The sequence below is a fragment of the Dendrobates tinctorius genome, unplaced genomic scaffold (assembly GCF_039654945.1).
Source record: "Dendrobates tinctorius isolate UK_male_01 unplaced genomic scaffold, ASM3965494v1 ptg000014l, whole genome shotgun sequence".
In the NCBI taxonomy this organism is placed as follows: Eukaryota; Metazoa; Chordata; class Amphibia; order Anura; family Dendrobatidae; genus Dendrobates; species Dendrobates tinctorius.
Window position 1 is genome coordinate 30,170,549 of NW_027361682.1, and position 27,448 is coordinate 30,197,996.

At 46.2% G+C, this 27,448-nt stretch overlaps 1 protein-coding gene and 1 long non-coding RNA gene across 2 annotated transcripts in view; one reads left to right on the forward strand and one right to left on the reverse strand.

Annotated features, from left to right (window-relative positions):
- Nucleotides 1-1,274: 1,274 nt before the first annotated feature.
- Nucleotides 1,275-2,443, reverse strand: LOC141073072 (uncharacterized). The gene is made up of 3 exons (XR_012226939.1): nt 2,073-2,443; nt 1,879-1,979; nt 1,275-1,378 (listed from the first exon to the last, which is right to left on the reverse strand). It is a non-coding gene; the product is annotated as an uncharacterized lncRNA (long non-coding RNA).
- Nucleotides 2,444-20,325: 17,882 nt separating this feature from the next.
- Nucleotides 20,326-27,448, forward strand: part of KIF19 (kinesin family member 19) — a 102,967-nt gene continuing 95,844 nt past the window's right edge. Inside the window, exons 1-2 of the mRNA XM_073560421.1 lie at nt 20,326-20,577; nt 25,243-25,323. Of these exons, the coding sequence (XP_073416522.1) occupies nt 20,539-20,577; nt 25,243-25,323 (120 nt within the window). The 5' untranslated portion in view covers nt 20,326-20,538. The remainder of the gene's footprint in view (nt 20,578-25,242; nt 25,324-27,448) is intronic.

Genomic DNA, 27,448 nt, shown 5'->3' on the forward strand with positions numbered 1-27,448 from the left:
ACATTCAAAATATTCCTGTGAAGCACCTGAAGGGTTAATGAACTTCTTGAATGTGGTTTTGAGTACCGTCAGGTGTGCAGTTTTTAGAATGGTGTCACTTTTGGGTATTTTCTATCATAGAGATCCCTCAAAGTGACTTCAAATGTAATGTGGTCCCTAAAAAAAAAATGGTGTTGTAAAAATGAGAAATCGCTGGTCAACTTTTAACCCTTATAACTTCCTAACAAAAAAAAGTTTGGTTCCAAAATTGTGCTGATGTAAAGTAAACATGTGGGAAATGTTACTTATTAAGTTTTTTGTGTGCCATATCTCTGTGATTTAAGGGCATAAAAATTCAAAGTTGGAAAATTGCAAAATTTTCAAAATTGCCACCAAATTTCCATTTTTTTCACAAATAAACGCAAGCTATATGAATGAAATTTTACCACTAACATGAAGTACAGTATGTCATGAGAAAAACAATGTCAGAATCACCGGGATCCATGGAAGCGTTCCAGAGTTATTACCTCATAAAGGGACAGTGGTCAGAATTGTAAAAATTGGCCCAGTCATTAACGTGCAAACCACCCTTGGGGGTAAAGGGGTTAAATGACATAGAGAACTACTCTATGTAAAAGCTCATATTAAAATCGCATTTAATGAGATCGCATTCGCATGTCATGTCAAATGCAAACTGTAAAGTCAGTTGTCTGCACGTTTGCTATTTGTCAGATTGCCAGTACTCACCAGTCAGTTTCCCTGTCCTGTACCTGTCTGTTCGTACTTGCCTTGTGTCGCTGTATTCCAGCCATGCCTGCCAGCACCTGCCTGCCCAAATCTCAGCCGTGCCTGCCAACACCAGCCTGCCTGCACATCAGCCGTGCCTGCCTGCACATCAGCGATGCCCGCATGCACCAGCCTGCCTGTATATCAGCCGTACCAGCCTACTCCTGACGTGCCAGTCTGCATACCAGCAGTGCCTGTCTACAGCTAACATATTTCCCAGTATTTTTGCTATGCCTGCTTTCAGGGCCGGATTAAGGTTGGTGGGGGCCCCTGGGCAGAAAATCTGGTGGGGGCCCCCATATCATTAACATTTTAGCCATAACAGTAGAGCGCGAACTGTAGCACTTAGATGTACAATCTAATCTTATCCTCTTGTTCTGCCACATTCAGATTTACAGTACTACAATAGAGATACAGTCCAGGATAACTCAAAGCAGTCCAATTATAGACAGAAAGAGTTATTCACATTTTTTTTTATTGAACCCAATGTTAAGACAGCCAAAGAATAATAAAAATGCAGAAAGGGAAAGTTTTCACCGGCAGCAATTGTTGCTAACTACTGTATAACAATATGCTCTCTATTGTATTATCTCCGGAGTAGTGGCTTGCTCTCCTATCGTAAGAGAAGAAAAAGAAGCATTCTTTGAATACAGGTCTGTTGGCTGAAGGAGGATATATCACCTGTCTTAATGTGCCTGTGAGCATCTCCAAGTACAAGGGGGAGGTGTTAGCGATCGAAAACATGCTTTATATAAAAGTGTGTACAGATAAAAGCTTAAATAAATGTATACATTACAAGCTTTACTGTATTTTTTCCCACAATGATGTATGATTTTGTCTGGCTCTCTTGCTTTCCACATAATATAACAATTTCAAAGCATCTTTTCCCATAACTCTGAATTGTACTTTTTCTGTAATACCTCTTAGAAAGTCGTGAATAAATTGACAACTAAGTTTTACCACCCCCCTGTCAAATCTCTGTATCCAACACATGTCTGTCATCAGATTGCAGAGCTCCAGGGGAAAATTAACACAAAGAATAAGTAAAATGTCAACATTAGTACCAGCATTAAATGCAAAAATTTTTATATGTGCCTTAAAAATTTCACTTACCCATCATATAATGAAATAGAGTACGTTGAGAAGGATCATATGAACTCTATCCATCAAACATCCAATGATTCTTGTAGTAACCTCAAAACACAACTTGTATGCTATAAGGAAATGAAAATTATAAAAAGTTAAAATAATCATCATTAGAATGGAATGGATATATGAGCAGACTAGAACTTTGCAGCTTTGCTTACCTAACAGTTATTCTCCATGTATAATTTAAGATGTATATATCCAGGTAATCCAAGATGTATGATAACAGATTTGATGCCACGAACAGAACACCCATAATGTATTAAACATAAACGGAACTGAAAAAAAAAGAAGGGGTTAAACGCATGTTTTTACTTATGTTAAAGTGATTAAAGGGGTTGTGCTGTCTCCCCTGCTTCTGACTGCTCTACAGCATACCATATCTGAGCTTTTAAGGATGTACATATCATATTTGATCACAATGTGAGCATAGTTTTACAAACCTTTTGGAACATTTAGGAAGGCCAAAGTACTGGAAACTTAGAGGTGAACTTTTCTTGATTTTTTCATAGCAAATTCTTGAATCAGATCTGAAAAGTCTAGCTCTTCAAGAATGTCATGTTCAATACTTAACAAGCAAAGGTGGGATAGACGTTCCTGGCCCATTGTACTGCGAAGTCTGTTTTTAATTAGCTTCATTTTGGAGAATGATCTCGCTCCACTGCAATTGGTTACCATCAAGACCAAATACATTCTCAAAAGAATTTCAATATTTGGGAATGTACTCTTGAAAGGGTCCTTTAGCACCATTTTATACAGGGACGGCATCATATATAACTAGAGAGGATGGTACGTAATAAGGGATGGTGTTATACATAATAAAAGAGGAAACTATGTAACTAAGGATGGTGTTATACAGAATTAGTGAGTACACTATATACTAAGGGACTGTGTTAGACATAATAAGCGATAATGTCTTCCTCCACCTCCCCCTGTTCCTAAGGCCATTATAAGTCCGGGAGTCCCCCTTCCTCCCATCCCAATCCCCCACACCCCTCATTGTCCTCCTCCCCTCGCATCCCATTATTGTCCTCTCCCCCACCTCCATCATTTTCTTCTCCACCACTATCTTTGCTTTCTCCCCCACCACTCCCATCATTGCCCATTCCACCACCTCCATCATTTCCTCCTCCTCCACCACCACCATCATTGCATTCTCACCCACCACCCCATCATTGCCCTCTCGACCATCACCCCATCATTGTCTTCTCCCCATCACTGCCTTCTCCATCACCCCATCACTGCTTTCTCCCCATCACTCCCATCATTGCCTGCTCCATCACCCCATCACTCCCATCATTGTCTGCTCCATCACCCCCATCATTGCCTGCTCCATCACGCCATCACTCCCATCATTGCCTTCTCCATCACCCCATCACTGCGTTCTCCATCACCCCATCAATGCCTTCCCCCATCACTCCCATCATTGCCTGCTCCATCACTCCCATCATTGCCTGCTCCATCACCCCATCATTGCCTGCTCCATCACCCCATCACTGCCTGCTCCATCACCCCCATCATTGTCTGCTCCATCACCCCATCATTGTCTGCTCCATCACCCCATAATTGCCTGCTCCATCACCCCATCACTCCCATCATTGTCTGCTCCATCACCCCATCATTGCCTGCTCCATCACCCCCATCATTGCCTGCTCCATCACCCCATCACTGCCTTCTCCATCACCCCATCACTGCCTGCTCAATCACCCCCATCATTGCCTGCTCCATCACCCCATAACTCCCATCATTGTCTGCTCCATCACCCCATCACTGCCTGCTCCATCACTCCCATAATTGTCTGCTCCATCACCCCATCATTGCCTGCTCCATCACCCCCATCACTCCCCTCATTGCCTGCTCCATCACCCCATCACTTCCTTCTCCATCACCCCCATCATTGTCTGCTCCATCACCCCATCACTGCCTGCTCCATCACCCCCATCATTGCCTGCTCCATCACCCCATCACTGCCTTCTCCATCACCCCCATCATTGTCTGCTCCATCACCCCATCACTGCCTGCTCCATCACCCCATCACTGCCTGCTCCATCACCCCCATCACTGCCTGCTCCATCACCCCCATCACTGCCTGCTCCATCACCCCCATCATTGCCTTCTAGACCATCACTCCCATGTCCCATCACTGCCTCTGCCTGCTCCATCATACACACAGATATACACACACACAGACACAGACATACATACATACATACGTACACTGATACACACATACATACACATACAAGACACCACCTCTCTCCTCTCACCTGTCCTCCGCAGCATCGCCAGCGCTTCCTCCCTCACACAGCAGCGGCCGCTGAATGATGACATGTGAAAACAGGAAGCACGGCCTCCGGGCAGGAAGCAGGACGGACCCTTGCCGGCCGCTCCGTTCCTGCTATTCACTGACGGCGTCTATTTATCCTCGCGCTGCGTTGGCGGTCGCTGCCCAGTGGTGGGGGCCCCCTTAGAAGCTCTTGTGGTGGGGGCCCCGGGGCTGAAGCCCCGCCTGCCCCTCCTATAATCCGGCCCTGCCTGCTTTACTTATCAAATCCATCCAATCTTGGCCATTCAATCTGCCTGCACCTTTGAAGGTCATCTGCCGTGCATCCGAGGTCTGTCCTGGAGTAGCACCTGTTGTCCATCTGGAGCCAAGTCTAACTCCACCATCAGAGGCTATAGTGAAAAGTCAGATGTCCCCCTAGTCACGCCCCTCCAGGCTCTTCTCAGAATAAAGCGAAGTGGTTCAATCATCCCCGTTACAGTTTGCTCAGGCCATGTAATCCGCTGGCTCCCAAGCTTCCTCTATCTCACACCTGTACCAGGAACTTTCCCACAAGAAAGACCAGCAGGATAAGCTAATCCACCCACCTGGATAAGCTGACATCTGCGGTTGCATCTGCACCTCCCCAAGCTGAGGCAACCTCCGGCCGTGACCCATCAGTCTGCCAGCTATGTTCTTTGTGACCCCATCTGTCAGCTTCTCCATGTTATGGCGGTGATCCTGTCCTATGTCAGGGTTTAATCAATCAGTGCACAATGTACTTTTAACTCTTGGCCCATCAGTTCATTTCAGATTCAACCAAAGTGGCTTTCATCATATCCCATCTCACTGGTGAGGTCCTGGCTTGGCCCTCCTTTTGTCTCCAACCTTCAGACTTTCTTAGAAGTGTTCTGCAAAGGTTTTTGATGAGCCTGACCTCGTTTCCAACACAGCAACTTCTCTCCTCACACTGCGCCAGGGAAACATTACAGTGGCCAGGTATGCTGTCCGATTCCGTACCCTGTCCTCTGAGCTCGGCTGGAATATTAAGGCGCTGGTGCTGGCCTTCTGAAAGGGCCTTTCCGGTAGAATCAAGGACGAGCTGGCCGGTCGTGATATACCTACCACTTTGGACATTCTGGTGTCCCTGGCAACTCGAATCGACATCAGAATTCAGGAGCATTCTAAGAAGGTGACCTGTGAGAGAAGACCTGTTTGCTTGGCTTCTACCTTTCAAAGGTCGATCATGCAGCAAACCTCAGCTTCGGCACCCTCCCCAGAGTCCATGCAAATCGACCAGGTGAAGATGGCCTAGGATCGCTAGGAGGCCCGTCGTGCCGAGGGAAGGTGCTTCTATTGCGACAGTCCCAAGCATTTAATCTGCTTCTGCCCTAAAAAATCAGGAAACTCCAGAGCATAGGGTCTGTTGGAGAGGCTACTGAGATGAGTCAGCTTCAGCTGAGTCGACTTTTTCTTTAGAGTGGACCCTCTGGGTCGTGGCACCCACCCTCCGAGAGCGAGCTGACCTTGTGAGGAACCACCCCCCCATACAGGGAGTGTCAGGGTCAAGACCAAGGGGTTGAGCCACCACGACTACTGGGACCAGACGGCCGGCTCAGGGAAGACACAATGTGAGTGTCTGACGACAAGGGATGTGCAGGAAACAAGACAAGACTAGACGTGAGTTCAAGGTATTTTCATTAAGGAAAACTTCAGGGTAACATCAGGTGCAAGACGTGAAAACACAGGGAAAACACAGCAAGGTGCGTGCGAGGGCACGCCAAGGTCCATGGCATGGTACGCGCTAGATGGCATGCCTGGGTACAGGCAAAGGCACGATGACGTCGGACTCCGGACAGCAGGCAACGATCGACAGGATCAGAGCATCAGGCTGCGGACATCAGCTCCGGACATCAGGCCGCAGGCATCAGGCTTAGGATCTCTGGCAGCGATCGGCAGGTTCCGGGCATCCGGCAGGCAAACCAGGATTCAGACAAGGAGGCACGACAGTGTTCAAGACATGGTGCGTGTTAGGGAACGCGCCAGCGTCCAAGGCAAAGTTCAAGGCAGGGTGCGTGTGTAGAGGACACGCCAAGGTACAAAGTTCAAGACAGGGTGCGTGTGTAGGGACACGCCAGGGTTTAAGGTCCAAGGTCCTGGGCACGCTAAGGAAGCCACCAGGATTCAAGGTCCTGCGCGTGCTAGAGGCACGCCAGGGGCACAGTACAAAGAATGGTCCTGGCCATGCTAGGAGGCACGCCAGGGTACATGGTTAGTGGCAGGTCCCACACATGTTAGAGAACACGTTGGGCTTTGAAGTTCAGGACAGATGTCCTGTGCGTGCAGAGGGGCACGCCAGGGTCAGGGTTCAAGACAAAAGAGCAGAGCATGGTACAAGCAAGACAAAGATTCAAGACAGGTCATGGAACTCAGAACTCGACAGAGAGACTAGGTTCAGGACAGAGCAAGGAAAGCAAAAGACTTGTGCAAGAGTAGCACAAAAACGCACAGTGCGAGAAACAGCGTGAGTGCAAGGGAGCATGGAAAACACGACTGGGGCACCGGCAGGCAGTACCGGCTGGAGGCACAGACAGGCGGGCACGACTAGAGGTGGCATGGCTGAGGCACGGACAGGCGGAAACCACAATAGCACTGGATGGCGAGCACAGCTGAGGCACAGACAGACGGACACGACTAGAGCGGCACGGCTGAGGCACAAACAGGCGGGCACGACTAGAGCGGCACGGCTGAGGCACAAACAGGCGGGCATGGGACGACCAGGCACGTGCAAGAGGGCACGCAGTCACAAGGCAGGGCTAGGCAAAGGTACAGGACAGAGACCCGTGTGAGACGGCACGGCGAAGCCTAGTACGAGAGGTGCAAGGGCGCACGAAAAACGGAGGCAAGACACAGAGTTCAAGATATGGTCCTGCGCATGCAGAGGGCATGCCAGGGGCAGAGTTCAAGGCAAGGTCCTGCGCGTGCAGAGGGCATGCCAGGGGCAGAGTTCAAGGCATGGTCCTGCGCGTGCAGAGGGCATGCCAGGGTCAGGGTATGAGACAGGGCACATAGAGAGCGGAACGTAGGCAGTAGCACAGAGCCGGGTACAAGAGAAGAGAAGTGGAGCGTATGCTAGAGCCCAGAGCCGGGTACAGAGACATAGAACTAGCAGCGGAGTGTAGGTCTAAGCCCAGAGCCGGGTCAAGGCAGAGCCTTGAGACTAGTCAGGGACAGAGACATAGAACTAGCAGCGGAGCGTAGGCCAAAGCCCAGAGCCGGGTCAAGGCAGAGCCTTGAGACTAGTCAGGGACAGAGACATAGAACTAGCAGCGGAGCGTAGGCCGAAGCCCAGAGCCGGGTCAAGGCAGAGCCTTGAGACTAGACACGGAACATAGAACGAACAACAAGGCAAAGAAGAGCTTAGGCAAGACATAGCGAAACAGGCTAAGGTAGAGAACAGAGGAAGTACTAGAAGTCTAAACATAGCAAGGACAAACACAGCACAAGAGACAACACAAGACAAGGCACAGGACAAGAGGCAGAATACAAGCACAGAGCGTGTGCAGAGACGCACGACAGGGCATAGTGCAGGGGCACAGAATACAGGGAGCGACCGAGCAGACCAAGCAGCCATGCAGGGAAGCAACACGATACTCAGGCCCCAACCATAGGAAGGGGCGGTCTGATATAGGGCATTAGCACCTGCACTTCCGGGTCAGGACCAGGAGAGGACTTCTGGTTCAGATCCTCCAGGATCATAGAGAGGCTAGCTAGATCAGATTCTGCTGGGCCATAGAGAGGGTCACATGATCAGGGAGTCCAGGACCATAGGAAGGATTGCTGGATCAGACTGTACTGGAACATAGGAAAGGTCATATGATCAGGGAGTCCAGGACCATTGAAAGGATTACTGGATCAAATACTGCTGGACATAGAGAGGGTCACATGATCAGAGAGTCCAGGACCATAGGAAGGATTGATGCAGGTAGAGCAGAGACGGCTGGTCACACAGCAACGGCGTGTAGCCATGAGGTAAAATGAACATGCGCTCTGGCAATGGCAGGCAGCCATGAGATGAGGTGCGCGTGCACACTGCTCCAGGAATCTTGCAGCATAACAGTCACGAGGTGCGTGTGCACACTGCTTCCAGGGGTCTTGCTGCATAAGACATAACAGGTATGATAGTTCCGTGCACGTGCACACTGCTCCAGGAGTCATGCGGCATACCAGACATGGCAGGCATGATAGTTCGGTGCGCGTGCACACTGCTCCAGGCATCTTGCAGCACAACAGTCACGAAGTGCGTGTGCACACTGTTCCAGAGATCTTGCAGCAAAACAGTCATGAGGTGCATGTGCAAACTGCGAGACCCGCGGGGCGCCCGCAGGGACCCGGACCTGGGGACAATGAGGCATGACAGGCATGACAATGGGGATCATGCAGAGCAAGCAGCATGGCCGGCATGACGGGCATGACAGCTACTCTGGGCAAGCATCACTCCTCTCCTTCACTGACTCTGTCTTTATCCGTTTCCTACGGCAACATACGTTTCATCAAATTGGCCTATCTGGACTCTGATTCCGAAGGAAATTTTATTCAACAGACTGTTGTGGAGTAGTATGAAATCCCAATCCAACATTTACAGGATCCATTCTTGGTATCATCAGTGGATGGAAAACCTCTTTCAGAGGCCGTTCTTTTCGTTTCTGAACCTGTGGAACTTCAGATCAGAATGTTACAGTCTGAGAGAATCTCTCTTTATGTACTTTCTGATCTGTCCCATCCCCTGCTCCTGAGCCTACCATGGCTACGAAAGCACAAGCTTGTCTTAGACTGGAGATCCGGAGAAGTATTTCCATGGGGCCAGGTCTGTTACGAGAGGTGCCTTGTCTCCATTCATCCTGCTAGTCCTCCGCCTACTCCATCTAATTTACCTGGCCTGCCTCCCGCTTAATGGACTTATGCATAATGCAGATATCTTTGATAAAAAGGAGGTGGAGACACTACCACCACACAGGCCGTACGACTGCCTTATAGACCTCCTTTATGGCTCTTCTCCTCCACAAGGCCATATCTACACTCTGTCCTAGGCTGAGACCCGAGCCATGTCCGAATATATCAAAGAGAATGTAGCCAGGGGATTTATCCGGAAGTCTTCCTCCCCAGCTGGAGAAGGATTCTTCTTTGTAAAGTAAAAGGATGGCTCATTTCATACCTGTTTAGACTATAGGGGGCTCAATCTGATAATGGTCAAAAATAAATGTCTTCTGCCTCTCATATCAAAGTTCTTTGATCGTCTCAAAGGTTCCAGAAACTTTACCAAACTTGACCTGCATACTTGGGCGCATACAACCTGATTAGAATATGCCAGAGGAACTTATAGAAGTCTGCCTTTAACACTTGGGATGGCAATTATGAATATCGTATAATACCATTTGGGCTCTGTAATGCCCCAGCAGTCTTCCAAGAACAGGGGAACGATATCTTCTTGGACCTTCTTTATTCATGTGTAGTGGTCTACCTGGACAACATAACGACATATTGGTGTTCTCTCCCGATCTGCTCACAGACAGGAGGGATGTTCGCCAGGTTCTGCAGAGACTGAGGAAGAATCGTTTGTACCCCAAGTTTGAAAAATGTCTATTTGAGCAAACCTCTCATCCGTTCCTTGGGTACATCATCTCTGAGATGGGCCTAAGGATGAATGCCGAGAAGGTATCCACTGTCTCGAAGTGACCTTGCCCTGACGGTCTGAAGGCAATCCAGCGCTTCCTAAGATTTGCCAATTACTATCGCCAGTTCATACATCATTTCTCCTCTCAGACTGCTCCAATATATGCCCTGAACCTCTAAGGTGCTAACCTCAGAGTGTGGCTGAAAGCGCTTTTGTCTACTTAAAACAGGCCTTCACCTACACTCCTGTGCTGCAACATCCAGAAAACAATAAGTAATTCAATTTGGAAATGGATGACTCTTCCTCCAGAGCCATCCTAACCCAGAAGTCTTCTTCTGGCCATATGGTGACCTGCGGTTTCTTCTCTAAGGCCTTTTCGGCACCAGAACACAACTACTCGATAGGCGATCGAGAACTTTTGGCGATAAAACTGGCTCTAGAGGAGTGACGTTTTCTATTTGAAGGAGCGGTTTATCCCATAATTATATACACGGACTACAAGACTGACTGTCACCTTATACCTCTCTTCTGCCTACCATCCGCAGTCCAAAGGCCAGGTAGAGCGGGTTAATCAGATCATGACCAACTACCTATGGCACTTTGTAAATGCTCACAACAGTGATTGGGCCGAACGCCTCTGCGTGAATCCTCAGCTAAATCCCCTTTTTTCATTGTGTATAGTTAACACCGCAATATTACATTTCCTGTGTCTGCTACCACCGACATTCCTGCCACTGAAAATCTCCTAAAGGGCTTCTCTAAGAATTTGGAAGACACCAAGATCTTTTTAAAGAAATCTTAGGAACGGATGAAGAGACACGCGAACAAGAGACAACTGGACCCGCCTCTCTTTTGTTCTGGGTAAAAGGTTTGGCTTTTGTCAAAATGTATCCATCTCAAGCTGCCCTTGTACAAATTGGATCCTCACTTCATCGGTCCGTTCCAAGTTTTCAAACAGATTAATGCCGTATTTTATAAGCGCAAATTCTTGGCCTCTCTGTAAGAGGGTGAACTGTGATTACACCAGGAGAGCACTAGGACCCTGTGGTGTTTGCCTGCTGCAGCTAAGAGCAGGTGCTGCGAGTGCCCAGGAGTCTGTGTGTGCTGGGGGGTGGGGCCTAATGTCAACTGTCTAGAGCTGAAAGGGAAGCTTCCAGAAGAGGAAGAGAGACTGCCCTGAGAGACACTGTGTGTGTGGATCAGCTTGTGAGAAGCAAAGAGATTAAACGCTGTTTAAGAGACTGTGTACTGTAACCCTTCATCTTGGGAGCCTGAGACCTTGCTGTGGAACAAAGACAGCACGTTCCTGAGAGCTGTGTGACTGTGGAGCTCTGTGGAGTCCCTATTGTGATGAGCTGAGAAGCAATATTAGACAGACAGTTTATACAGAAACAGGTGTATTGCTTCTAGGAAAATTCGTGAGGACTACAGGAGGAGAGACAGCATCTTGAGGCTACAGAACTATAAGTCCCCAGCGTTTGGGTTCGGCACCGGCTGACAAGACGAGGAACCTTATGTTGCTGCAACTGATTGGCGCCGAAGATTTGGGACTGGCTGCAGCCTATGCAATCTATTTGTCTGTGAGGAGATTCACCTCAGGTTAAAGGTACCATAGTCATAGATACCCGGGTATCCCTAGTTGAAGCGCTTAAGGACCTTTGCATTATATTTATATGTATTGTTATGGTAGGTTTGTATAGGTTATACTCAGTGTGCCTTTCCAGTGGGTCCCTTGATATCACTACATCTGATTTACACCTGTTCTCTGAGTACCTGAATTGACCCTTCTGGTAGGTAAATGGGTCGCCCTCACACCCAGGGCTGTGGGGTACTCAGTACCGGGCCGGTGTCAGAGGGATGTGTCACAGCAGCGGTGACCCGGTCCGTGGCCCTGGGCGCCCAAGTCAATGGCGTATGATGTTTGTAATGTAGTTTATATGGAAAGTTTGTGACGCCACCTGTGGTGTTTGGCAAGTGAGGTGTTAGCCAATGCTGCATGCAGATCCTCTGGGGCTGATGGTGTGTTGCAGCTTAGATGGTGTAGCTTCCCACAGGTGAAGCTGTAACCCCAGGGCAGTGTAGGTGCAATGGATGAGGAGAGGCGCAGAATGGTATAGATGCTGGTACCCAGATGTAGCGGTGCTGAAGGTGTTAACGGCGAAAGACTCAATCAACCTCCCGGGCAAGTCAGGATTCTCCTCTCCAACACTCCGCCATCATGTGCCTTTCCTGAACGACTCCTCTATTGCACCATTTAGTGTGAAGAGCTCCAGTACCGTGGTTCTCTGAAGTTCCTTCTGTCAGATGTTCCTAACAACTCTACTTGTATGACAGACAGCTGTAGCCTGATCAGGGACCTCCTGGATCCCGGCTCTCTATCCGTGTTGCTGTTGTGTCCCAAGTCTTAGATGGGAGTAGTGCATTTACAGCCAACTACTCCACCGGTGTCTGCTGCAGAACCATAAGTGCTCATCGTCACACAATAAGAGAAAAAAGAATGGATCTACCTGTGGCAAAACATTTTTGTATCCCTGATCACAGCAACATGGATATGAAATTACTGGTATTGAAAGGTAACTTCACATCTCACAGAGAGAGACGTGTTTGGGAGTATAAATTTATGACGACCTTTGACACTCTCAGTGCTGGAATGAATGTGTCGCATGGATTTATGTCTTTTTACATCAATTAAGGAATTTGCTTTCAAGACCTGGTGGGGGCATCACAACACATTAGGGGACCCCAATCAGAGGACTATAAAACATCCGGACTCCTTATCTATGTACTGGTCCAATATTTATGTTTCTCCCTCTCCCATACTGATAGTTCTGCTTCACGTCACTTGTCTTATCCATTGCATTTTTTCTGTGTTGTACTGTGCATAAATATGTGACTCTTCAGATTTTGTATTAGTCTAGCCTGAAGAAGAGACCTGAGTAGTCTCGAAAGCTTGCAGTGTGTTACCATCTTTTCAGTTAGCCATTAAAAGGTATCAACCATTGAGGACTCTCAATTCTGAATATTTTTCATACAACCTCGGGGACCGGGCCCTGGCCTTGCGCTGAGAACCTATAGACAGGGTTCCTCTTTCAACCCACAACTCCTCTCTGTTCTCCTACTCCTTCGTTCTGTACTTGTCTTACTCTCTATGGAAGCTTAGGTTGCAGTTCTACGTCTTTCACCTTCTCTTCTCTTTCCCGTGCCAGCTGGCTCAGATCACTGAGGCAGCTGCAGCACTCCTTCTTTTCCTTCCTCTTCTAGGGAGCTCGTTCCACTCAGACCAGTCCTCAGTCTCTCCTGACTGACTGTCTTTCCTCCGCCTGACCTCCCCTCTTCTGGGACTCACCCCAGACTGACCTTCTATCAGACTGACTGAACTGTAATTCTAAACCTTCCCACTCTTTTACATGGATCTCAACTCCACCCACCTCCCAGCACATCTCGTGTTACGAAGCAAGGGACCACGAAAGGTGCTCTGCTACCCTCCAAGCATGAGCCGCAATGTGATCAGTGCTGAACTATCCTGTGTGTGGGATGCAGGTGTTGGAGTGCGGAAAGGAGTTCCCCCAACTTACCTAGGTGGTGGGGCACTACACCTTAGGAGAAGGTGCAGTACCTCTGTGGCGACTGAGCCTCAGGGGCGCCACATAAATTTATTTCAAATCCCTGTGTAATACACTCTTCAGGGAACCTTGGATTGGCATAGTGATTTCAGCTCCGGCTGAGTGAGACTACTGTATAAGGGTATTTCATTCTGTTTCTTCCATATACTGAGTTTTACTTTATCTGCTGTTTGAGTAAATATTCTTTTGGGATTTCTGCCTCAGCCTCAGTTTGTGACCCACTGCATCTTATTCGGACCTCCGGTCATTACACTCTCTATGAATCTCAAATTCTTTTCACACGTCTCTCCTCAAGCCTGTCGTCTTCAGCCACTTCTTCAAGGATCCAGGTGCCACTCCTGCTCCTGTCAGCATGGAAGATGTTTTCCAAGTAGAGGATATTCTAGCCACTAAGAGGAAAAACCTTGTTTCTTGTTGATTGGAAGGAGATTGGTCCTGAGGAGAGGTCGTGAGAGCCCAGGAAGATCATCCATGCCCCTCTCCTCCTGGAGAGATTTCTTAAGGGCCTGAAGAAGAGAGGGCGTAAAGGGGGGTTACTGTAGCGCCGGCGTCCCTGCATGTTTTCGTACTCCCCCGACAGGGACACCGACCTACTCACCACCGCAGCCCCCATCCCACATTCCCTTCTTCTCCTGCTGCTGCTGCCCGTGGTCAGTTAGTAATTTGAACACCAGACTCATAATCAAAGGCACGAGGTGTGCAAAACACCCTTGAAGTTGCAACCAAATACTCAACTGCTTATAGCATAATGATACACCAGAGAAACGCAGGAGCTTTTTTCAATAAAAAATATATATCAATTCTTTATTGCCGTATACAAAGTTAAAAACATGAACAATTTAGACAATGTATTAACAAAAAGACACCAAAAAATTCAGACATGTGCCACCAAGTATTGGTAATAAATCCAAAAAGTAAGAGAAAAGTTATTACAATAACAAGTACCTCCACTATATATCACTCATCCATTATTTTGCATAACCCGAGAGAATCATGTAATAGCAAATAATTCAGCAGGACCTGCATGAAAGTTCATGCTCCATAATGTCCCCCATCACATGTAGTGCAATATAACAAGGCACATCCCAAGGGTTAGAAGGAGGAGAGAGGGGATACTTACAACAAAATAACTAGGCAGCCACGTCCTAAAAACCCGACGCGCGTTTTGCTACTCTGTTTCGCTTTCTCAAGGGGAGTATGTGTGGTAAGTAAAGCATAGGATCTTATGTATCTATGGTAATTGGTCATATGACCATCAGCTGATTCTCCCGAGCCGCGCTGTGTGTAGACGGCGCATGCGCAGTTCCCCCACCCCCGCAAACCCCGCCCACCTGGCGGTGCCCTGCCAGCAAGCAAGCGGGGAGTAAGGCCAACTGCGCAGGTGCACTACAGCAATGCCAAGTCCTGTGCACAACATGAAAAAACAATCCTATACACATAATCGCTGATTAGATCCATCCAGAGAAGAATCTTCCAGGGATGTAATGATAAGTTTCCACAAATCTCCGGTCATCCGGTGTAATTCCATAAGGATTCACTTTTTCATCATTAGAACGCCTTCATGCTTAGAAATACTTGGAAATATAACTAAATAGAAAAAACATATATACAGTTAAAAATCAAGAACGCCACACTTTAAAAATACAAAAAGGAGGATACTTACAAAAAAGGGCCAAAACTAAGAGAATCATTCAAGCCTACAGGCTTCATCGTACCCAATGTCACAATCCACTTTAATTCTCACTGGGCGAGCAGTTTTTTAACATTGCCCCCCCTTATCCCTGTATGTACAATGTCAATCCCACGCACCATAAACCCAGAAGGGTCACAGTTGTGCACTGCCTTAAAGTGTCGTGGGATTGTTTTTAGATCCAAGTCATTATCAGCCTTCCTAGCCGCGACAATATCTCGAACGTGCTCTCTCACACATACTCTCAGCTCCCTAGAAGTTACGGTAATCCTATATAAATAAGGGAACAACTACACGTAGCGTAATAAATTACGTTTACACTACTGCAGGATATATATTCTTTGATAGTATAATTTTTAGTATTATCGGCTGAAGACAAAGAGCAAGTTCGGAGAATATTATCGCAGGCCAGACAATGGCCACATTTGAAACATCCCTTTATCTGTTTAGTATGTCTAAATAAGCAGAGGTACATAATGACTTTTTACCAATAAATCCTTCAGATTTTTGGATCTACGTGGAGTCATCTGTGGTCGATCAGTTAGAAAAGATCTCAGGGAGGGTTCCATACATAGAATGGGCCAGTGCTTATGGAGAATTTCTCTCATACTATTCATGGTTATATTCCGAAATAAAGCGTATTGTTACATCATCTTTTTTCGGCTTCCTTTTGGAATATAATAACTGGTCACGTGTTGTTGATTTTGCCCTATTACACCCTCTCCTTATGCATCTCCTACTGTAGCCCCGCTGCCTAAATCTTTCTCTTAAATCCAAGGCCTGACTTTCGAATTTCTGGTCAGTTGAGCATATCCGTCGCATCCTCAAGGACTGTCCGACCGGGACGGCCCTCACCGTGGCTAGGCTATGTGCAGACTCTGCATGTAACAACGCATTAACTGAAGTTGTTTTTCTGAACACATCAGTCTGAACCAAGGACAAAGCGTCCACCTCCAGACTGATGTCCAGAAAATCCATTTTAGTGGAATCATATTTATATGTCAATCGTATATTAAAACAGTTGGTATTCAACATAGCCATGAAATCCTCCAACTGCTGCACCATTCCCCGCCAAAATAACAAAACATCATCAATATAACGCAACCACTACAGCACATGGTCGGCGGCCTCCACACCCGCGTCCCCAAACACCAACCTTTCCCAATAACCCAAAAAGAGGTTGGCGTACGCGGGTTCACAGGCCGCACCCATGGCCGCACCGCGTCTCTGCTGGTAAAACTGATCTTTAAAAGTAAAATAATTATGCGTCAGGACAAAGTGCAGCAGTTCGAGGATCAGCTCACAAAGAGGGCCGTCCAGGTCGGAGGCCTCGAGGAAGAAACGGACAGCTCGCAGACCATCTTCATGGCTGATGCAGGTATACAACGTCTCCACATCCGCGGTTACTAGTAGTGTCCCTGCCTCAACACTGACTCCGTCAACCCTTGCAAAAAAGATGTCCGTCGTATCTTTTACAAAGGATGGCAATGTCTCCACCAACCCCTTGAGATAGTAATCTATTAATTTACAAATTGGATCACACAATCCATCTATTCCAGATACGATCGAATGCCCTGGAGGGTTGACGGAGTCTTTATGTACCTTAGGAAGTAAATAGAATGTAGGCACTTTTGGAATGGCAACAGTCAGACCATCCAACACTTTTTTATTGATGATCCCTAAATCAAAAGCTTTATGAAGGATTTTTTGAAGAGCTACTGAGAAGGAGACCACTGGGTTATGGCTCAATTTATTATATACTTCGTTATCACGAAGCTGGCGATAAGCTTCCCGTTCATATTTTGCCACAGGCCAAATCATGATATTTCCCCATTTGTCAGACGCCTTAAAGACCACATCATTTAGGGATTGTAACTCCCGTAACCCCTGTCTTTGCTTATATGTTAAATTATCAAAATGGCGCGGCTCAGGAGAATCAGCTGATGGTCATATGACCAATTACCATAGATACATAAGGTCCTATGCTTTACTTACCACACATACTCCCCTCGAGAAAGCGAAACAGAGTAGCAAAACGCGCGTCGGGGTTTTTAGGACGTGGCTGCCTAGTTATTTTGTTGTAAGTATCCCCTCTCTCCTCCTTCAAACCCTCGGGATTTGCCCTGTTATATTGCACTACATGTGATGGGGGACATTATGGAGCATGAACCTTCATGCAGGTCCTGCTGAATTATTTGCTATCACATGATTATCTCGGGTTATGCAAAATAATGGATGAGTGATATATAGTGGAGATACTTGTTATTGTAATAACTTTTCTCTTACTTTTTGGATTTATTACCAATACTTGGTGGCACATGTCTGAATTTTTTGGTGTCTTTTTGTTAATACGGCAATAAAGAATTGATATATATTTTTTATTGACAAAAGCTCCTGCGTTTCTCTGGTGTATCATTATGCCCGTGGTCAGTGCATGGTTCGTAGATCCCTGCTCACGCGCTTCCGGCATCTTAAAGGGACAATGCACGCCGTTCTAAAGTGTCCCTAGCCAATGGCTGGAAGACACTTCAACCTGAGTTGTCTGCATGCTTGCTAGTTTTCAGGTCCCCAATACCCGCCAGTCAGTTTACCAGTCCTGTACCTGTCTGCCTGTGCTTGCCTTGTGTCCCTATATTCTAGCTGTGCCCACCAGCATCAGCCTGACTATACAGCCGTGCACGCCTGCAACAGCCTGCCTGTATATCAGCTTTGCCTGCCAGCACCTGCCTGCCTGTATATCAGATGTGCCCGCCTGCACCAGCCTGCTTGTATATCAGCTTTGCCTGCCAGCACCTGCCTGCCTGTATATCAGCTGTGCCCACCTGCACCAGCCTGCTTGTATATCAGCTTTGCCTGCCAGCACCTGCCTGCCTGTATATCAGCTGTGCCTGCCTGCACCAGCCTGCTTGTATATCAGCTTTGCCTGTCAGCACCTGCCTGCCTGTATATCAGCTGTGCACGCCTGCACCAGCCTGCCTGTATATCAGCTTTGCCTGCCAGCACCTGCCTGCCTGTATATCAGCTGTGCCTGCCAGCACCTGCCTGCCTGCACCAGCCTGCTTGTATATCAGCTTTGCCTGCCAGCACCTGCCTGCCTGTATATCAGCTGTGCCTGCCTGCACCAGCCTGCTTGTATATCAGCTTTGCCTGCCAGCATCTGCCTGCCTGTATATCAGCTGTGCCCGCCTGCACCAGCCTGCTTGTATATCAGTTTTGCCTGCCAGCACCTGCCTGCTTGTATATCAGCTTTGCCTGCCAGCACCTGCCTGCCTGCACCAGCCTGCTTGTATATCAGCTTTGCCTGCCAGCATCTGCCTGCCTGTATATCAGCTGTGCCCGCCTGCACCAGCCTGCTTGTATATCAGTTTTGCCTGCCAGCACCTGCCTGCTTGTATATCAGCTTTGCCTGCCAGCACCTGCCTGCCTGCACCAGCCTGCTTGTATATCAGCTTTGCCTGCCAGCATCTGCCTGCCTGTATATCAGCTGTGCCCGCCTACACCAGCCTGCTTGTATATCAGCTTTGCCTGCCAGCACCTGCCTGCCTGCACCAGCCTGCTTGTATATCAGCTTTGCCTGCCAGCATCTGCCTGCCTACACCAGCCTGCTTGTATATCAGCTTTGCCTGCCAGCACCTGCCTGCCTGCACCAGCCTGCTTGTATATCAGCTTTGCCTGCCAGCATCTGCCTGCCTGTATATCAGCTGTGCCCGCCTACACCAGCCTAATTGTATATCAGCTTTGCCTGCCAGCATCTGCCTGCCTGTATATCAGCTGTGCCCGCCTACACCAGCCTGCTTGTATATCAGCTTTGCCTGCCAGCATCTGCCTGCCTACACCAGCCTGCTTGTATATCAGCTTTGCCTGCCAGCACCTGCCTGCCTACACCAGCCTGCTTGTATATCAGCTTTGCCTGCCAGCACCTGCCCGCCTGCACCAGCCTGCTTGTATATCAGCTTTGCCTGCCAGCACCTGCCTGCCTGTACATCAGCTGTCCCGGCCCTGGCATGTCAGTCTATATAACAGCTGTACCTGCCTGCACTTGCCGTGCCAGTCTGTATACCAGCCATACCTGTCTACACCTGCTGTGTTTCCCAGTATTCCTGTCGTGCCTGCCTGTACTTATCAAGTCCATCCAGTCTTGGCTGTTCCACCTGCCTGCCCCTTTGGGGGTCGGCTGCCATATGTCCGAGGTCTGAGCTGGATTATCACCTGGCGTTCTATAATACTATCCCCTAGAGAGAAGAAGATAGGCCAACTAAGATATGGACATTTCCAGATTCCCTCTAATCGTTGAGTTGTATTCTGTTGTATGATGCTACTGTAGATCTTTATCTGGATTCTGAGGATCTGGTGCAGTCCTGTGTAAGCCCCCCTTCAGTTTTGTTACACGCCCACGTCTTTGTATGACGCCGGTGACCCATCTGGCCTCCTTTGCTGTTACACTAATATCTTTTTTTGGCAGAATATAAATCATTTTACAAGGCGAAGCCAAACAGAATCTTGCAACTTAATTGGAATCTGTTTGATAATAACAGCTTACATGAAATGATAGAAAGGGCCTGTTTTTTTTTCCAGAAACAGAGCCACTCTTGTTCATGGCCGTGTCTGGCATTGCAAGCCATATTTCTCTTAATTCTTAAATAAAATCCTGTAACTCCATGTCCCCTTAACATGAACTCAGTATACTATCCCACCAAGTCGCTTTTTTAGGGGGAACCAGGAAGCTGAGATCCAGGCTGCTGTATTAAGAGACTGGTTGACTTTGAAAGAAAATCACTAGTGACTTCTCACTTCCTTCCATGTAAAGCTGTTCCCTATTGCGTGTAACATACATATAGTATCCTGTTTCTCAGCTCCCAGAGGGCTTTTCTTGTCTTGCACTTATATAAGAACACATATTGAGAACCCTTAAAGGGAATGTCCACTTTACAAAAACTTTTCCCATATTTTAAGCACATCTAGCAAGTCCAAGCTTCTTTCAGGCATGGTTGGCATTGGGGGGTTTCTAGCGGTGTACACATATAGTTAGGATGGCCTATGAAAATTCCTGCCTTTGGTGAATAGAAAAAATACAATTCTCCTGAGCTGCAGTATCCGCAGCAGCCACAAGGAGGAGCATGTGAGCACTGCAGTGACAGCTGGGGTTGGTTTGTTGTGTTGGGTTTCCAAATCTCCAGGGAATCCATGAGATGAAGGAGTGAGAGGAACCTGGTGAACTCCCCACTGCCTGCCCTGCCCCTGCCTCTCTGCACCCACATGACTGCCCCCCTCACCCACCATGTCCTTCTGATCACACATGCTTTATTCTATAGGAGCTGCCGCTTGTAGGATCTGCTGCTGACATGTACGGATAAAGGCGCTGCACCTTCCATCAGCCATGAAGGACGGAGGCGAGTCCAAGGACCAGCAGCTGACGGTAACCACACGACCCCCGAACCCTTCCATTTATTGGTGCCCCCTATATATACTGCGAGGAGACCCACTGCCTATGGCATGTGGGGCAGAATTGGGACTGACGGAAGGGAACAGCTGGTAACTGGCACCCAAATATATGGGGTTCTGTTATTTATCATGTGTTATCTATCTATCTATCTATCTATCTATCCTATATCTATCTATCTATCTATCCTATATCTATCTATCTATCTGTCTGTCTGTTTATCTATACTCTATCTATCTATCCCATATCCATCTATCCCATATCTATCTATCTATCTATCTATCCCATATCTATCTATCTATCTCTCTATCTATCCCATATCCATCTATCCCATATCTATCTATCTATCTATCCCATATCTATCTATCCTATATCTATCTATCCCATATCTATCTATCCTATATCTATCTATCTATCTATCTATCTGTCTATCTATCATCTATCTATCTATCTATCTATCCCATATCTATCTATCTATCTATCTATACCACATCTATCTATCTATCTATCCTATATCTATCTATCTATCTATCTATCTATACCACATCTATCTATCTATCTATCCTATATCTATCTATCTATCTATCTATCTATCTGTCTGTCTGTTTATCTATACTCTATCTATCTATCTATCCCATATCCATCTATCCCATATCTATCTATCTATCCTATATCTATCTATCTATCTATCTATCTGTCTATCATCTATCTATCTATCTATCTATCTATCTATCCCGTATCTATCTATCTATCTATCTATCTATCTATCTATCTATCTATCTGTCTATCTATGTCATATTATATACAGTGGGGCAAAAAAGTATTTAGTCAGTCAGCAATAGTGCAAGTTCCAAAACTTAAAAAGATGAGAGGCGTCTGTAATTTACATCATAGGTAGACCTCAACTATGGGAGACAAACTGAGAAAAAAAAATCCAGAAAATCACATTGTCTGTTTTTTTTTCATTTTATTTGCATATTATGGTGGAAAATAAGTATTTGGTCAGAAACAAGCAATCAAGATTTCTGGCTCTCACAGACCTGTAACTTCTTCTTTAAGAGTCTCCTCTTTCCTCCACTCATTACCTGTAGTAATGGCACCTGTTTAAACTTGTTATCAGTATAAAAAGACACCTGTGCACACCCTCAAACAGTCTGACTCCAAACTCCACTATGGTGAAGACCAAAGAGCTGTCAAAGGACACCAGAAACAAAATTGTAGCCCTGCACCAGGCTGGGAAGACTGAATCTGCAATAGCCAACCAGCTTGGAGTGAAGAAATCAACTGTGGGAGCAATAATTAGAAAATGGAAGACATACAAGACCACTGATAATCTCCCTCGATCTGGTGCTCCACGCAAAATCCCACCCCGTGGGGTCAGAATGATCACAAGAACGGTGAGCAAAAATCCCAGAACCACGCGGGGGGACCTAGTGAATGAACTGCAGAGAGCTGGGACCAATGTAACAAGGCCTACCATAAGTAACACACTACGCCACCATGGACTCAGATCCTGCAGTGCCAGACGTGTCCCACTGCTTAAGCCTGTACATGTCCGGGCCCGTCTGAAGTTTGCTAGAGAGCATTTGGATGATCCAGAGGAGTTTTGGGAGAATGTCCTATGGTCTGATGAAACCAAACTGGAACTGTTTGGTAGAAACACAACTTGTTGTGTTTGGAGGAAAAAGAATACTGAGTTGCATCCATCAAACACCATACCTACTGTAAAGCATGGTGGTGGAAACATCATGCTTTGGGGCTGTTTCTCTGCAAAGGGGCCAGGACGACTGATCCGGGTACATGAAAGAATGAATGGGGCCATGTATCGTGAGATTTTGAGTGCAAACCTCCTTCCATCAGCAAGGGCATTGATGATGAAACGTGGCTGGGTCTTTCAACATGACAATGATCCAAAGCACACCGCCAGGGCAACGAAGGAGTGGCTTCGTAAGAAGCATTTCAAGGTCCTGGAGTGGCCTAGCCAGTCTCCAGATCTCAACCCTATAGAAAACCTTTGGAGGGAGTTGAAAGTCCGTGTTGCCAAGCGAAAAGCCAAAAACATCACTGCTCTAGAGGAGATCTGCATGGAGGAATGGGCCAACATACCAACAACAGTGTGTGGCAACCTTGTGAAGACTTACAGAAAACGTTTGACCTCTGTCATTGCCAACAAAGGATATATCACAAAGTATTGAGATGAAATTTTGTTTCTGACCAAATACTTATTTTCCACCATAATATGCAAATAAAATGAAAAAAAAACAGACAATGTGATTTTCTGGATTTTTTTTTCTCAGTTTGTCTCCCATAGTTGAGGTCTACCTATGATGTAAATTACAGACGCCTCTGATCTTTTTAAGTGGTGGAACTTGCACTATTGCTGACTGGCTAAATACTTTTTTGCCCCACTGTACCTATTTATCCATTTTATATACATGCATACTCATATTTTGCCTATATACACACACACACATATCCACAGTGAGCAATTTTCAATAGTTGAGAGACCCCAGTATGACCACCATATGTGGCGCTAACATACATGGGGCGGCTTTCTTATCAGCTCTGCCCATCTCTATGTGAATCTACAATTTTTATTTGATTGCTTATTTTTAATTTCTTACTTTCAATTTGTGGTATTATCATAAAATGCCCTGAGCAGCGATCCTGCAATCTCCCTGATAAGCCCACATCCTCCGCAGACTGACACAACATGGCCGGGTCACTGACCCAGGGATGGAGAGTTGATCTCTTAGGCCCAATAACGGCGCCATCTCCTGAATAGCTACAGGCAGTGGATGGGACAATCGCGCATGGAGCAATTTCCTAATATATACATACATATATGTAGGAATTGCTCCACATGCCATTGTCCCATCCACTGCCTGTAGCTATTCAGGAGCTGGGCCCAGCGCTTTGCGAGTTAATGTCGCTGACAGTCCTGGCATACCCTGCTCTCCTCCCTGGCGTGGATGTGGTGTGCGCTCGCTGGGCTCTGCTCAGTCGTTGTGCGCATATTAATCCCTCGCTGGGGGTCTCACTGCAGGATTAGGACAGTAATGACTTGTAATTAAGTCTGACATCAAACTGCCCGAGAGGTAATTACCAAACCACTTACCTGGCGGGAAAACAGCACAGGTTAGTTTATTAGGGAGTTACTAGAACAGCGATTGTCTAATCTGTTGGTTTTATAGGGGAAGATTCCCGTTACAGCAAATATATATTATTCTTTGTAGTGTAAAAAAAGATATATATATATATATATATATATATATATATATATATATTCAATTTTCTAATTTACTTTCTATATTAATTCCTCACAATTTTCAAGACCTCTGCTTGCTGGTTTTAAATGGAAACCTTCATTTTATTTCATTTTTTCTTCCACTATGTAGGAAACCATCCCGATCATGTGATCGGAGCTGTGGCCGGTAATGGATCACACAACCGGGCGGCCATCACATGGTCAGGGCTCAGTTCTGTCCAGTAGAAGTGACAATGAAGCGTCCAATTCAGTGACAGCAAGCAGAGGTCTTATGGGATAAGGAATTGATGCAGGAAGGAAATTAGAAATTTGTATAACTTTATTACTGTTCACTGTTCCTCCCGACCTCACAGTACGCATCATGGTCATGTCCAGTGGTCAGGGTATGCTGGGAGTTGTAGTGCTGTGTGTACAGAGCCATATTAAGATTGTATTATGCTATGTTGGGAGTTGTAGTCCTCTACATACAGAATATAACGTAATGTATTATGCTATGTTGGGAGTTGTAGTCCTCTATATACAGAATATAACGTAATGTATTATGCTATGTTGGGAGTTGTAGTCCTCTATATACAGAATATAACGTAATGTATTATGCTATGTTGGGAGTTGTAGTCCTCTATATACAGAATATAACGTAATGTATTATGCTATGTTGGGAGTTGTAGTCCTCTATATACAGAATATAACGTAATGTATTATGCTATGTTGGGAGTTGTAGTCCTCTATATACAGACTATAACGTAATGTATTATGCTATGTTGGGAGTTGTAGTCCTCTATATACAGAATATAACGTAATGTATTATGCTATGTTGGGAGTTGTAGTCCTCTATATACAGACTATAACGTAATGTATTATGCTATGTTGGGAGTTGTAGTCCTCTATATACAGACTATAACGTAATGTATTATGCTATGTTGGGAGTTGTAGTCCTCTATATACAGAATATAACGTAATGTATTATGCTATGTTGGGAGTTGTAGTCCTCTATATACAGAATATAACGTAATGTATTATGCTATGTTGGGAGTTGTAGTCCTCTATATACAGAATATAACGTAATGTATTATGCTATGTTGGGAGTTGTAGTCCTCTATATACAGAATATAACGTAATGTATTATGCTATGTTGGGAGTTGTAGTCCTCTATATACAGAATATAACGTAATGTATTATGCTATGTTGGGAGTTGTAGTCCTCTATATACAGAATATAACGTAATGTATTATGCTATGTTGGGAGTTGTAGTCCTCTATATACAGACTATAACGTAATGTATTATGCTATGTTGGGAGTTGTCGTCCTCTATACACATAATATATTATGGTTATGATGACACTGGCAATTGTCTCCTTTTTTTACCACAACAGGTCGCTCTCCGTGTCCGGCCCATCAATGAGACGGAGTTGGTGGAAGGAGCCACCATCATCGCCCACAAGGTGGATGAACAGGTGAGGCCGATCGTGTTACTGGAGACCAAAACCAACAACTCCAGTAATTGCTGGTCATATCTGTACGATATTCATGGCTGTCAGTTCATGACTTGCACGCTACGGCTTCCACCTGCAGCGCTACTAGGGATGAGCACTAATAGAAGTGGGCACTGTTACAGATGGCCAATATTACTGGTGAGAATTATTAGAGTTGGGCATTATTACAGGCGGGCACGATTACAAACAACCACTATTACAGATGGGCACTATTAATGGCGGGCACTGTTACAAGCATGCACTATTAAAGTTGGGCGCCATTACTGGTGGGCACTATTACAGGTGGACATTATTCCTGGTGGACACTATTCCTGATGGACACGATTACTGGTCTGCACTATTACTGGTGGGCACTATTCATGGTGGACACTATTACGGGTGGACACTATTCTCTGGTGGGCACTATTATGTGTGGACACTATTCCTGGTGGGCACTTTTACGGGTGGACACTATTCCTGGTAGGCACTATTCCTGGTGGACACTATTCCTGGTGGACGCTATTCCTGGTGGACGCTATTCCTGGTGGGCACTATTACTGGTGGGCACTATTACGGGTGGACACTATTCCTGGTGGGCACTATTACGGGTAGGCACTATTACTGGTGGGCACTATTACAGGTGGACACTATTCCTGGTGGATACTATTCCTGGTGGGCGCTATTCCTAGTGGGCACTATTACTGGTGAATGCTATTCCTGGTGGACACTATAACGGGTGGGCACTATTACGGGTGGACACTATTCCTGGTGGGCACTATTCCTGGTGTATACTATTCCTGGTGTATACTATTCCTGGTGGACACTATTACTGGTGGGCTCTGTTACTGATGGGCACTATTCCTGGTGGGCGCTATTACTGGTGCATAGTTAGATTGAGAAGGCTGCCTTCTTGATTCCTGGTGGGCACTTTTACGGGTGGACACTATGACTAGTTGGCACTAACTATTATGGGTAGACACTATTCCTGGTGGGCACTATTACTGGTCGATAATATTCCTGGTGGGCACTATTACTGGTGGATAATATTCCTGGTGGGCAGTGTTCCTGGTGGGCGCTATTACGGGTGGACGCTATTCCTGATGGACACTATTCCTGGTGGGTACTATTATGGGTAGACAATATTCCTGATGGACACTATTCCTGGTGGGCGCTATTACTGGTGGGCGCTTATACAAACCCCTTAAATTAATACAATACTCAGATCAGACCAACTAAAATAATACAGATCCCAGACTACACCTCCTAAACTAATACAGAACACAGAACAGACCCCTAAAACTAATGCGGACCCCAGATCAGAGCCTCTAAACTAATAAAGATCCCTGACTAGACCCTCTAAATTAATACAGATTTCAGAGCTCCAAATCTAATAGAGGCACCAGACCAGACCCCATAAACTAGTACAGATCCAAGATCATTTTTCTTAAACTAGTATAGACCCCAGGCCAGATCCCTTAAATTATTACTGAACCCAGACGTCCTAAATTAATATAGAACCCAGACCAGACTCCCTAAACTAATTCAGATCCCAGACCAGTCTCCTAAATTATTGAAAACCCTAGACACTCTAAACTAATAGTCCCCAGGCCAGATAAGACAAACTCCAGATCAGACCATCTAAAGAAATGCAAAGCTAAGACCATACCCCAAATTAATATAGACTCCAGACCAGACCCTCTAAATAAATACTGATTTCCTAAACAAATACAGACCCCCGAAATCAATAGTTTTCAGACCAGAACCCCCTAAACAGATACAAACCTCAAATGAGACAGATCACTGACTCCCTAAATACAGACCCATATCACCTAAACTAATGTAGACCCCACAACATACAGACATCAAACCCCCCCCCCCCCAAAAGAAAAAAAAATACTGGCTCCCTAACCAGACCGTCTAATTGTCTGAGGCACCAGCTGGGAGTGAAGAGGACTGAAGGGATAAGAAGAGTTCACCCAGGTCTCTAAGGGGTCTTTCCTTTTCTCAAGGGGTCTTCTAGACATTCTGGTAGAGAGATGCCCTTTAGAGATATTCTACCACCTATACTACCATATATTGTGATTAGAGTTAGTATATAACGCTTAGC